This window comes from Sminthopsis crassicaudata, chromosome 1, assembly GCF_048593235.1.
Source record: "Sminthopsis crassicaudata isolate SCR6 chromosome 1, ASM4859323v1, whole genome shotgun sequence".
NCBI classification, from domain to species: domain Eukaryota; kingdom Metazoa; phylum Chordata; class Mammalia; order Dasyuromorphia; family Dasyuridae; genus Sminthopsis; species Sminthopsis crassicaudata.
The window spans coordinates 333,775,498-333,790,319 of record NC_133617.1 but is presented as its reverse complement, the minus strand read 5'-3'; the positions used below and the strand labels follow the sequence as shown (position 1 = coordinate 333,790,319).

Here is a 14,822-nt window from a genome sequence, read left to right as displayed (position 1 = left end):
TGAATAACTCTTCCTTCTTGGCTTCAGAGAAATCATATCCTTCTAGTCCTTCTGATTTTCTTCCTACCTTAGCCAGTTCTTTGCCTTCTTAAACTTCAAATGAGGTGTATTGAAATTTTAAAGCAGTAGATTGGATTCAAATTTCTCTTCTCCCTATCAACTTTCAATCATGATTTAAATAATAAAAAGAAAGAATAAAAATGGAAAAACGGAACATTCTTCATAATTAGGTATTTTCTTAATTCAGACATGCTAAATATTAACACTGCAAATTTCAGGAAATATGAACCATAAAGAACATACCTATTAATTCTTTATTTCTGACATCTAAGGCCATGTTCCGTAAAGCTGTTGCAACTGCACACACCACCCGATCATTGTCTATTCGCAGCAGCTCCACTAGGATTGGCAGACCTTTTTCTTTTCGGACAGCAGCACGAATATACACTGACCACTGATAAGAGAGATGGAGACAGAGAGAGATGGAGGGAGAGAGGGAGAGTGGAGAGAGAGAGAGAGAGAGAGAGAGAGAGAGAGAGAGAGAGAGAGAGAGAGAGAGAGAGAGAGAGAGAGAGAGAGGAGAAAAAAAGAGAGAATGCTGTTTATAAATATTGCAATACTGTTGTGGTTTCCCTCAGATTATTACATAGAGAAGGAAAGATTACACTTAATGCTTAAAGAACATTAATAAACATTTCTGTCTTCCAAAAATAAAAACATAAAATATGGGTTTCAATTATACTTCACTTTTTCCATGCCACTGTCTCCATTTTTTTTGAGTTTGTGGGTTTATTGAATAGATATGTTATTTTCAGTGCTCTAAAATGTAAGCATATACAAAGAGAAGGTGGACTGGGGAAATTGTAAAACCAAGGGAAATTTTTTAAAAAGATGAAAAAAGAGCTCTGAGGAAGGGAAGACTGAGAATAAGTTTGAATGGAGAGCACATTTAAGAAAGGAAGAGGGGATGGTTCCTGAAAAATACTTGGAGAATTAAGTTCTAGGACTCAGTTGATTGGGGAAATAATTACAGAGAGGGAAAGATGGAAGAGAGCAAGTGATGAGTAAGTCAGGAACTATAAATCAGGAGTATAGATTTTGCTTTATTCTTTGTACCCTAAGATCAATAGCTCCAGCATCATAACTTTGTAAAATTTTTACATGAAGAAATATATAAAAACTAGCTTTGGCCCCTTATATGACTTAGTGGAATCCTTTTTATAAATATTTTAACAAATTCATGAGAACATAGAGTTAGAGCTGGAATGGGCCTTGGAAATCATCCACTGTAATAAGTCATTTAATGGGTAAAAAACTGGGGCCTGAAGAGATATGTAGTAAGCTTCTTGAGATTCATTTTTGCCTTTGCATTCCCAGCATTTAGCATAGTACTAAATAGTAAATGCTTATTGAATGATTGTCCAAATTTATATAGTTATTAAGTGCTGGGAATTTGAACTCTGGTTATTTGATTCTAAATACAGGGATCCTTTTCTGATCCCACCCTAAATTGGAGATATTAGGATGGCAAAGCTATTGCAATTATTTTAATGAAAATCAATAATACCCACCTTTATAGAAAAGGCAAATAAAGTGTTTATGTGGGAGGGTATTGTGTAAAATGGAGCAGTAATATAATTTAAATGTACCACTTATTAAAATTAGGCTTACATTCTATATGCTACCCATGAAATTAGGTTTGTGGCAAAGGAGAATTTTTTAGTTTGTGGCAATCATTTCTTCTGGAGTGGCAGGTTCTGCTTTTTTATATCTTCTGCCCCCTAGCCTCATACAAAAAGCAACTTATATACACTTTTTACTTTCCCCTTCCCCCCAGCTGGCTCTCACCTGTGGCAGGCAGGGTGCCCCCTCTGGCAGTGTACGTAGGGCATGAACCATGCCTGCCACATCCTCCTCACAGCCCTGCATGAAATATGAGATTTAAAAAAAAAAAAAAAAAGAAAAAAAACTTCATCCCATCCTATATCAGTAATGACAGACACACACTTATCATTCTGGACTTAGGCAATGCATCCATATTATTTCACATCATTTTCTCAAGGAAGCCTGGGACATCTCTTAGCTAGGGCTCAAATTCCCTGTTTCCTAGACCTCATTACGATGAGGAAAGCTTCAATACTGAAAAAGGGGAAGAGCTAGAAGTTCCATTTCAGAGTTTAAAGTCTGCACCTTTTGAGTAGGGATAGTTTCATTCATTGTACTTATATTTCCAGTGTTTCACATAGGGCCTGGCACACAATAGACATTTAAAAATATTTGATTAACTTTTTACAGAGCAAAATTGAATTCTTCCTTAAAATTAAAGGTATTATAGGATCATGCTAGAAAAGGGGGAAGAATAGAAATCAGAGTTATGTCTTTGGTATTGGTCATACTAATAAACTTTCTTGAATCCCTATTAGAAGGAGTTAGGACATAAATAACAAAAATTAATGGAAACATGCAGTATCATATGTGATTTTTCTCAAAGATAAAAATATGCAGTTATTTTTTATGATCCTGGTGGAGATCATAGAAAATAGGGAGGTGAGAACTATGGCCTTTATTCCCTTTTAAATTCAATCCATCCTGTTTTATGGATGCCATGAGTTTTATTCCACTAACTGAGAGGTTGTCCACAGCTCTCTTCTCTTCCTTTTTATATTTCTCCCTGGTGGGCTTATTTATGCATCGCTATAATGCACATGACCATCTAGTCAATATATCTCCAATCTTGAGCTTTCCTCTTAGCTATGATTTCATATTTCTAATTACCTGGGGCTGTCTTTACATAGATGTATTAAAGGCACTTCAAACTCAAAATTTCCAATCCAAACTTAATCACTTCTCTCCAAAAGTTGCCTATTTTCTCAACTTTCTTTATTTGTATTATCATCTAGATTTAAGCTACTGGATGGCAGGGATAACATTTTTTAAAAAACATTTTTTATTGTCTAGCATAGAAATTAATATCTATAAAGCACTTAATGAATGTTGTTGAATAAATAAATGGTTTTATTGATTACCACTTAATGCTCTTTTTCTTTATGTGTATGGAATCCTTCTTTATGGAGGATTTTTTTTTTAATTGTTGAAATTTCCTGTGTCTTTTTTAGTCTACAGTAATAAATCACTCTAGTACTTGTTGAATAAATCAACAAGCACATTCAGTAGAGTTTGCATGCAAGGTCTTTGGTGAATATTCAAAAGTTCAACAAAAATGTTTTGTAATTCATAATTTTTTATCCCCTTTAATCTAGGCCATTTTCTTTATGTCACAGAAGTCACTATATTAAAAATATGCAATATTAATATTATGCATTTATATAAGTAGTAGAGTGATGTAGTAGATAGGATATTGGACTAGGAGTTAGGAAATCCTGAATTCTAATCCAGTCTCAGATATTTACAAGTTGTATAACCCTAGGTAACCTGATCTCACTCAACCTCAATTTTCTCAATATAAAGTGAGGATATTAATAGCATTTACCTCTCAGCATTATTGTGAGACTAAAATGAGAATATTTGTAAAGTATTTTGCAAACGTTAAAGTGCCATATAAATGCTAAAATAATTAATAACAATTATCATTTCATTTCCCCACTGCCTTTATCTCGAAAGAAGCATAATTTATAACAACATTTTTTCCAAATGTCTTCCTTAGTCATCTTTGTTAAGATAGAATTCTCTCCCAGGAGAAAGGTTAGAAAGGAAATTGAATTTACTTTTCACTTTTCAAAATAACTGAAATTCAAAATACTGAACTACAATTCAAACTAAAATAAAGATTGTTTTCTGTATACTATATTACTGATACAGTAGCAGTATATTGTTAAAAGTTCTATTCATAGTGATTTTTAATTAATAAAACATTTCAAAATTATATTAAACTTTTATATTATTTTAATATTAGAATGAGATTGTTAAAACATAAGCTAGTTTATTGATGGGGTGTTTACATTAAAGCACAAGAGATTCTTGCTTAAAAGGTAAATTGTTAATGAAAGGTCTATTAAAGTGATTTCCTATAAAACACTGTCCCAATATTGACTTTTAGGGTAAATCTGGAGAAGCTTTAAATTGATTACTTCATCTATAAAAATTACAGAATTGGACTTGACAATCTCTAAAGTCTCTTATTAATTACACATAGGGCTCAAGGAATCTATCACAATCTTTATTTGATAATTCAGAATGATTTGAGGATCCTAACATGTTTCAGGATGACAATGAATCTTCTCATCATTCTTCTCACCATTCTGGCCATACAGATGTAGTATATCCTGATCAAAAGACATATATTAGAATTTTTATTTATTGCAGATAAATTTTTGGCATCAGTTCACTTAATTAAGTGGTTTGTCCATGATTATATATGTAATAAGTATAAGTATTTGAACCAAGATCTTGCCTGAATCCAGGCCCAGTCTTCATTATATTACAGTGGACTTTTTGTCCCTCAAAAAAAGGTATTAATTTGGTCTTTCTGATTTTTTGTATAACAAATAAAGGGAAATTGATCTTTCAATAATACTCTGAATATTAACAAAAATCTAGAATAAAATTCAATATTAGTTACAAAATAAAAGTAAAAAAAAAATAGAAACAAAATAACCAATAGTGAAGTACTAGAAATTTAAAACTGTTACAAGTCTAGAAGTGGTAGTTCCTAAAATTTGATACTCAAGCAATGTTTTCACTGCCTTCAAACCATTTTTAAGATTTTGTTTTTCTTCTATCCCTAGATCTCTTTCGAGACATTTTCTCTCAAGAACAACTATTGCAGTTTTATAACAACTTTATTGGTCATTAAGATAGGAGGGAATGCTGCCATAAAAGCTTACGTATTAATCTTGCTTAAACAGTGGAAGAGACCCCCAGTGTCTACTGGAACATATAATTAATTGGTTTGCAATTTGTTAATGCTCAATAATCAACAGCAAATAATTAGGCAATGCCTGTTCTGAGTCTTGTTTTTCTATTTAGTTCATGATAGTGATAATCTTCATTAGGGGATATTAAAAACAACAAAAACACTGATAATAAAAATTGTCAAGCTGCTAATCACTGTTGGGCATTATCACAGGTCCAAGATTGAATTTTAACTGAGAGAAATAATTAACTGAAGAAGTAATAATAATAATAATAATAATAATAATAATAATAATAATAATAATAACTGACATATATATTGTACTCAGAAGTTTACAACTTGTGTTGCAAACAATATCTCATTTGAGTTTAAAAAGAAAGGTATTATAATTGCAAGTATCCTCATTTGTAGATGAGTTAATTGAGCTTCCAGTAAGTTAAGTGGCTTGCCAATCATTTCACAGTTAGTGTCTGAGGCAAGATTTCAACTGCAGATTTCTGCTGCTTCGAATCTGGCACTCTCTCTCCTACATTAAGCTGGTAGGAAGAACTTTTCTCTTTTCATCTTTCAAGTGTTGCTGTTGAATTGAATTTATGACAATTAACTAATTCCTTAAGTTCAAAATTCATTCAGTCATATCATAAAGCAAGTGTTATCTACTGGGGAGAAAAAGATCTCTATATGGTGAGAGTTGTATACTGAGTAGCTTACAATAAAAACAGTTAATATGATGAACCAAAGAATATTTGGAATTTCATCAAAGACAATAGTTACTCTTTCAGGTTTTTTCAATCAGGTTAATAGAACTGACATTTCTAAGCATCATGAAATATACTAAAGCAATGATGAAAATTTAGCCTTCCTGAACAAGAAGATTTTTTTGCAAAATGGCCTACATTTGCTTTGAGGTAAGCTCTTGTTAGCTAATATCTCCCCCCCAATAGTTACTTCCCTGTGAAAGTAATTTTGAAGGCACATTCACTAGATAAAAAGCCCCCAAACAATCTTAAGGATCAGTAACTTTTAATTTAAAAATATGTCCTAGAAAAATGACCTTTCTTGAAAGTAGAAAGATTATTTTGAAAGCTGTAGAATATTAGAGGTGTCACAAAATACATGAATTTGACATTTATAAATGTCCTTTTGTTAGCTAAGTATGACACTGTCAAATGTACTGTCTACCGAGCTATAGGAAGTTCTACTTCAGTCTGTCTAGAATTTTCCTGGTGACAAGGATATGTGACTGCTTTGTTAAAAGATGAGAATTTGTTATCAAGGTAAGTATCAGTGACCCTCTGCTTCTCATTCTGGACCTCCTCCAAATATCTGAGATGGCACTCAACAAAATGCAGCCTCTGACCTGTGGTGCAACATCTGCCAGCTGTGAACAGAAGGTACTAATGAAGCAGCTATAAAAGCAATACCATCTTTCTAGCTTAATATTTGCCTTGAAAAAAAAATCTACTGGCTGACATTAAAAACTCTATATTTTAAAATAAGATTTTTAAAAATCCCACGAAAATGCATTCAGTATAAAATAAAAACAACAGGGTTTTAACTCTGAATAGACTTCTTTTTCTGACATGTCGATAGAAGACTCGGACCTGACTTAGAAAATCCTATAGACTTGTCATGGTCACTCAGTCACTATCATAGCATCAAAGTTAGTTAGTCACACCATTTTTAGCTGGAGATTTAGGAAAGTCTGTTAATTATATCAGCCAGCTCTGGAGAGCTAGAAAATAGAAAGAAGCCACACTTTGAAAACCAGGAATTCTCTGTCCAATCTCCAAACTTCAATTAGGTCAAAATGTCCCTCAATAAATAGAGAGGGTTCTCCCAAATCTGCCCAATGCTTTTTTTTCTGCCATACATAAATGGTAGTTTTTATGAGTAATAATAATGACAGTGGTAGCTTAAATTTCTACAGAACATTTTGGGATACAGAATATTTTACATCTAGTAACCTCATTTTATCTTAAAGGATTTATGATTGGAAGGAATATTAGAAATCACTCTTCCCAAATGAAGGCTGGAAAAAGTCCATAAAGTTATTGAAGTAATAGTTATTTTTAAAAAACACTAAAATTTATATAGTATTGTAAGGTTTACAGAATCTATCATATTATCTCATGTGATCCTTACAACAACTCTAGAAGGTAGGTGCTATTACTACCCTTCTACAGATGAAGAAACTGAGACAGGGAATTTTTAAGTGATTTACTGGTGTCACACAGTGAGTGCCTGAGGCTAGATTTGAACTCAGATTTCCTGACTCTAGTACTTTATCTATAAAGTATTGCCTTTCAAGTCACATGGATTACAAAACTAAAAGAAACCCAGTATTTGAGTCACAGGCTGTGGTTATTTCTACTAGATTAGGCTTCTTTCCCCCTATTTTCATTTTAAGTGTTTTTATATTTCCCCCTCTCATGATCATTATTAGTCAAAACTTGCTAATTTGGCCAAAAAGAAAAAAAAAAAAGAAATATCAAAGATTTCATTATAGTTTTGAAAATTATCTGTACAATGATACTCCATTATGCATTATTAATACAACAACATTTAAATATTTATTGAATGAATCATACCATAAAAGGAAAAAGTCACTGATTAAATAGACATAAATAAACATGGGGGGGGAGAAATCTCATTATATGTAGATATCTAAGATTTATGCTCTTACAAGGTTCTTTTTTATTATCTCCTACATGGGTAAAATAGATATGTTTCTCTTAGGGTTAACTTCGGGTTTAATTTATTTACAATTTAATATAAATTTAATTTACAAATTAGGTTGTAAATACAATAAAGTACAACCAGTAGATCATAGTTTAAATCATCTTTATTCAAGGTTAGACAAATTATATTCATAGCTATAAATATCATCTTGTTGGTACAATACTGAGATAAACAGAAAATAACTATAAGTGAAGGAAAGATGAATAGGACTAAAATTCCTATCAGTTATAAACAGAAAATTTTTACAATTTTCCCTATCATAATGCCATCATCTTTGTAACATATTCACAGCCTGTCATTGCTACTTAAATCTAAAAATTTTTAAGATACATAATAATGTTATGAAGATGTTTCTTTTTGGTTAAACTATAATATGAAATCTACTTTTATTTGTAAAGTGCTACCAGCATGCAACACTTTGTGATTTTAAACTAGCAGATCAACTTTTGGTCCTGTTCATAATAAAGATCACATAAAAAGAAAACAAATAAATTAAATTACTCCTTTTATTATAAAAACACATTTTGAGGAGCTCTGGATTGAGTAACCTAAATGAGAATTTATTTTGTGACCTTAGACAAGTCACCCCCTCTGGGCACCAGTTTCTTATCTATAATATGGCAATATTAGTAATTGTGATAGGAGATTCTTTAATATCAGCTAGTAACTGATACCTTGTTATGTTCTAGCCATTCAAAGCAGGAAGTAGAAAAATAGATCCTATTCCTAACCATTTGAAAAAGGAACAATATTGCGAACAACAACAACAACAAAATGAACATTTATATTGTGATGACCCTGGTCTAGTTAGGAAGATCATATATGGAATTAATTTGTCTGTTTTAATAGTCTCTTTTTTAATGTCAAGAATCAACTATTGACTCTTCTTGCTTAAAAGCAAGATCACAAGATCTTTTGCCCATTTAAAAAATAAGGAAATCATCAAATTAGCTTTGCCAGTGGGGATAATTTATTCCACATATTATTATTATTTTATTTTATTTTTTATTCTTGCAGACTATTGATGTGGACTGGCATATATTTTCAGTCTTAAAATGGTTCCACAGTGAAACAAAATAGGAGAAATGTTGATAGTAGGATATTTTAAAATAAGTAATGCTGGCATTTCCTTGAAAATAGATTCTAGTTACATTAATGTCTATTTCTTTAATTTTTCTCTCTGGTACTCTATTATTGCTAGTTCTATTAAGGTGAAAGCATTTTTTGAACTAGAGGAAAAAGGAAAAAAAAAGATATTATGTTAAGTAACAAATGGGATTGAAAGCCTAATATGGTTTGCACATGTACATTTTCAGGAGAAATGATATTTCAAAACACAAATAAAATTCCCAAATATTTCAAGTAAACTGTACTAAGGAAAACCAAGTGATTTTTAACAGAGGTAGTGTGAACCATGAATTGAAATAATTTTGATAGGGGTCCAAGTAAGCTAGATTTCTATTTTGTCTCCAGTATATACTGAAATTTTTAAGATGAGAAGTGTAGAGAATATAAAAAAAAAACTATTCAGAACAATTGAATAAATAAAGTTCTATCTTCTTGTCTGATGATACCCTTAATCAAGGTATTTTTTCTACATGATAATTACAGGTGAATTTTAGCTCATTCTGTCATTCTAAGTTTCTAAGTATGGAATCTATAACATGGGTGTCCTGCACTCAGAGAGATAAGAGATGTGTCATTTTTACTCCTAAAGAACTCAGGAATTGGAATTTGTCCAGATTATGATAAAATGGTACATCAGTCTCAGTAAGACTTATTTTCTGGTCCAAGCCTCTGAGTCAAGCTGATTAATACCCTCAATAGGTAGGCTATCACCAGGAAAGAAGAATTACAGAAGTAAGTATGGAGAAGGAAAATAACTGTGATCATAAAATAAAGTGGCAATACAATAGGACCCCTTGGGAAGTTATTTTTCTTTTTTAAAAGTAAAGAGAAAATAAAGGTGAGGGAAAAACTGAAAGGAAAGCAACAGCTGTTCTTCATCCTTTATTCTTGAAAGGGATCAATGACATCATAAAGCCAATGTCTTACACATGAATTGGATTTAAGTGAGGCAGAACTGCTTGAAGTCATCAACCTCACTGTCTCTTCCACAGTCATCAAAGTCCAATGGCAAAACAGAAATTAAGATGACTGGCAATGGCCTAGGTTGCAGTGGGTGAAGGGAAAGATAGTAGGCACATTTTATGACTGTGGTATTGAGCTACTAAGTTGAAGTAATAGATGTATACTTAAATGATAAATGTTTTTCCAGGCAAAAGACAATTTGTGGATACTTCACATCCTAGGGAAATAAGGCAAACTTCCTCCCTTTAAAAAATGTTTCCATGTGTTACTTAATTTTTTTAGATTACTTAATTATTATATCATTTTTATTAATTATCTTTCACTAAGGTAATTTTTTAGTGGCAGACATGTATATACATACATATATGTACATATCATTTCCATGTCTATTAAGAGCTATTAGAACCTTTAAAGATCATTTATTCCATTATTTTCATTTTAGAGTTAGGAGAAGTGAGGCCATAAGGTGATTTCATCAAATACAACAGATGACAAAGATAATATGAGTGTTATAAAGGTTGAAAGGGAAGAGATGAATTGTATTGTTTAAGGAAATAAACACACACTTATTTTAACTCCAGCACTTAGCGTAGTTGGCACATAGTAAGTTTCTAATGAATGTTGTTGACTTGACCTTTAAACTATCATTATTTTAAAACAAACTATATTAATTTCCTTCTAGAAGAGACACAATGGAGATAAGATCAAATACAGATTCACTATTAATAGAGTTAAGCACAGAGACAGGAAATGCCTAAGTTGAAACCTAACTTTTGACTCTTATGAACCAGGTGACCATAGAAAAATTACTCAGTCCTCTCAGCCTCAGTTTTCTCATTTGTAAATTGAAATTCATAAAACCTGTAGTTTTTACACCAAAGAATTATAATAAAGGGTAAATGAGATAATGCATACAAAAGGACATGGCAAATAATAAAATGTAAATTCAAGTGCTCCCTCTTTTGACAGTAATGAACAATGTTCCCAAAATGTTGAAGTTATGGTTGCTTAGAAATGTGAATTGTTGGTAGTATAACTACAAAAATGAAAGTAAAACAAATTTCATTAATTTTCTATCACTGTATTTAACATGCTGTACTAGTTTTCATATACTACCTATCTTTAAGCATTTGTGAACAATTTTTTAGATACTTATATATATAAGATTTCATTTTCCCCCAATTAAAGTTAATTTAAAAAAAAAAAATTTGAAAAGTTTGAGTTCCAAATTCTATCCCTCACTCCCTAATTTATATATTCTTAAGTGAAATACTTAAGATAAATTTGTTCAAGTTTAAAAATCAAATTCAATTGTCCTTTCAAAATAGTTTTTTTTTCTTAAATGATTGAATGATATTCATTTGGTAAAATTGCTACTACAATTCTAACATATAGATTTTTTCCCTAAATATTAGTTTAAAATATATACATTTTCTTGTAAGTAAAAGGTCGTACCTTCCAGCTACCTGCAGCCAAATTCTGCAGGGCACCTGCTGCACCTTCTAGAGTGTCTGGGTTTGAGCACTCAGAAAGAAGTGTGAGGTAGGGTTTGACTATTGAAGGGTGCCATAGCATCTGGATTCCTTTTGGTGGTTCTGCACAGTCAGGTAAAGGTCCTACGCCATCCCACTGTGAAAAAAAAATGTGAGGCAAAATGTCATTACAAAATTTCCTTGAAACTTCTCACATTCTTTCCTTTAACAGACTTCTAAGACTCTAAATATATGAGAGACTATGTATTTAGTGTTATGTACTATGCCTCTAATAGAATTAATGTTAATACTCAATTATATATATATATATATATATATATATATTAGATATAATTAGAAACAGAGATGATTTTTAAGTTCACACAAAAAGATTTGTTTGGTTTAGAGCTTATGGCAAGCAAAGAAGCAAACTAAAAGATGATTGAACCACTTACAGAAGTTTGCTGTGGCTCCTTATGTAGCAATGAAATCTTATGCATCAAACAACTCACAGAATTAAAATGATTCTATTTATTCCTTTCATATAGTTTTATTGAATTTTAAAATTCAGGAGAATTAGCATAACAAAAATGAATGATAAGCAAGTATATTATTTCTATTGACATAGTGATTTACTTAGAAAAATCCATGGTCTTATTTATGTTTCTAGGAAAGACAAAATAATCATGTCACCATTTCGATTAGGCCAAAACAAAACAAATACAAGCTATTTGCTTGAATTTGTTAATAATCACTAAATATGAATATTTTAAAAATTATTCAGATACAATGACCAAACATCTTCAGGACATCTTTATTATTATGTAGAGTCCCTAAATTTTGTCTCTGGAAGGACATGAGAGATTACCCAGCAAAAACATGTCTACTAATAATTCCATACTTAAACCATTTAAAAATTCTCAATTCTGAGCATTTTATTTGTAAGAAAATTTAGATCATTAAGAAAAAGTTGAAATGTTAATATATGCCAATTATTAAAGAAAAAAAGTATTTACTGTCCTATGCAATTTCAAGTATTTCAGCAATTTTCTTGAACGGGCAAAAGACCAGTATCTCAATTAAGGAGCTTGTTTTTCTTTAGATTATAATAAAACCTAAGCTTTTTAACATTTATGTGTTAAGCTGAGTGCTGAGTCTTAACATCAAGGAAATGCTTATCTTTCCATTAGAAGTCATTTAAAAGGAAACCTCCCAAAATAACAATAAAAAATTGCCAATCAAGTTTAGCATTATAAGGCTATTCTTGGGAGAGTTTCATCTTAGTAACAGTTCATGACCAGACTATATAAAGTTTATTTTATAGTATAATGTGTTGCACTTGAACTAACAGACTTTCATCATCATCAAGCCAAAAATTTTTAAAAAGTATAAATAGAAAGTCAGTTGGCTCTGTAAGAGTGTATCAGTTTCATTATTTGAGAGTGACAGCTCTGATACAGGATTCATTACATTTGGACAGATAGGCACATTAAGCAGAGGGCAACATCACTTTGTGGCATTATCAGCTTCCATGAGCAGTAGTAAAATTGGCTGTTCAAAGGATAGAAGCTCAATGGCATTAAATCCATCTCCCAGTGGAATGGAAAAGCAAAATAAATATTGTTTTTATCCCTTCTAAATCTAATTTATCATTTCATGGATGAAGCATAGAGCTCCAAATATAATTTTTCATGACTGTCTCTTGATATAACAGATAGCATGCCATGTTTATGAACAGCCTTTCACTTGGCATGGACATTGGTACCTATTTGCTCTTAGTAAAAAGTCTCTATTTGCACATGATCGAATTCTTTTGTGAATAATTGCATTTTGTAGGAATGGAAAAGAAGCAAAGATGAGAATGTCTCTAATGTAAAAACTATTTTTTGATAGATTGTGTGTTGTAATGTTTCATGGGGATAATAAGAAGGTACAATAGATAGAGTGTCAGGTCTGAAGTCAGGAAGACTCCTCTTCCTGAGTTCAAATGTGATCTCAGACATTTACAAGCTGTGTGACCTTGGATAAGTCACTTAACCCTGTTTGTCTCAGTTTCCTCATCTGTAAAATAAGATGAAGAAGCAAATGATAAACCACTTAATATCTTTGCCAAGAAAACCCCAACTGGAAACAATATGATATATGCTATAGAAATTGTGTAACTAAAATATTGGTATGAGTGAAAGAAGTTATATTAATTTTATAGGCTCAAAGATTTAGAATTAGAAGGGAATCATAGAGGGCACTGAATCTAACCCCTTGTTTTATAGATAAAAAACCCTGAAGCACAGAGAAAGATTAAGTGAAATTCCCAGAGTCACAAAGTTAGTAAATATCCGAGGCAGGATTTTAACTTAGGTCTTTTGTACTCCAAGGCCAGAATATAATTGCCTTTCTTGGCTGGATCTTATCTTCTTCTTCTTCTTTTTTTTTTTTTTTTTCTAGTTGCTTTGCTCTAAAATATGAAAAATGGTGAAATCAGTGTACAATTTTTCTACTGCTGTTATACTAGCTCTTATACAAATATATTTTATTGCATTCCTTTCTTAATGATTTTTGAGAGATAATAAAAAGAACATCTAACATGAATAAGGGTAATCTTTGATAGAGATGAAGTTCAAAGGTATTTTTGTTTTTTCTGCCTTAGAGTCTTAATTGTGCAGTGGCATGTTTGTATTTAAGAAAAATAAATACTTTAAAGTCAGCAGATATATCTGATTTTAATATAGATTTTTTATTCAAACTTTTACTAAATTAATAAGGGGAAAGTCTTAGAATGCTTATCAAGATAAATTTCCACAAGTAACAAATATCGTGAATCTTAATCTTTATAAAATATTATAAGGAGTTTTGCAGAATGATTAATTTAAGAGTGAAAGGAATCAATAAAGTTAGCAAAATGGTTGTACTGTACACAAAAACTTTCAGGAAGAATTAAGAATTCCATTTAGCAAGGTGATTCCTTAAAGAAAAAAAAAGATAATTTTTTCCAATAATGGAAAGTTATATTATAAAAGCAATAAAATATAAACTGTGCCTTCATTAGAATGACCAAATTTTGTATATTAAATAATTTTTATATTAAGTATTATATTAAATAATAGCCTAGATGGTGGCAATTTTTTATAGATTCACAAACACTCCATAGGTAGATAAATTTGATGCAAACAGAAGAATTAATCTTAAGCTCTTTTAAGTGAAAAAATCCTCTTAAGTTAAACATGTAAAAATAAGATACAAAAAATTAAAAACTTTTTTTAAATTTTGAGAGGAGATTTTCTAAGCAAAAGGAAATATTGGAAGGAGAACTTGCTTCTCCAAGCATCAACCCTTGGCAGTATCAGCAAAACCTTTGAATGGATTCCCTGAGTGGTTCCTGAGATATTTCTGCTGAATAGCATAACCTTATGCTCAAGTTCCAAAATCAGGCAAAGATCCAAATGAGATAAAACTGAAGGAAGAAAAATGGAATTATGGTAAAAATAAAGACTAATGCATTTTGGGCTACTCTCTTTCCTTAATAAAAACTTTAATAGTTTTTATATTTAATAAGTGTTTTTAATTCTGTTGCTTCTAGGTAATTTTAATGAACAGGACATAGAAAAATTGTTGCAGGGCTCAATTATGAGTTCCCATTTTCTTTT

The 14,822-nt window shown here is 31.1% G+C and overlaps 1 protein-coding gene across 1 annotated transcript in view; it reads right to left on the bottom strand.

Moving 5' to 3' along the window:
* Window positions 1-14,822, bottom strand: part of CTNND2 (catenin delta 2) — a 1,154,077-nt gene that overhangs the window by 130,000 nt on the left and 1,009,255 nt on the right. The window contains 3 exon segments of the mRNA XM_074279123.1: window positions 304-454; window positions 1,849-1,923; window positions 11,162-11,335. Coding sequence (XP_074135224.1) covers window positions 304-454; window positions 1,849-1,923; window positions 11,162-11,335 — 400 coding nt within the window.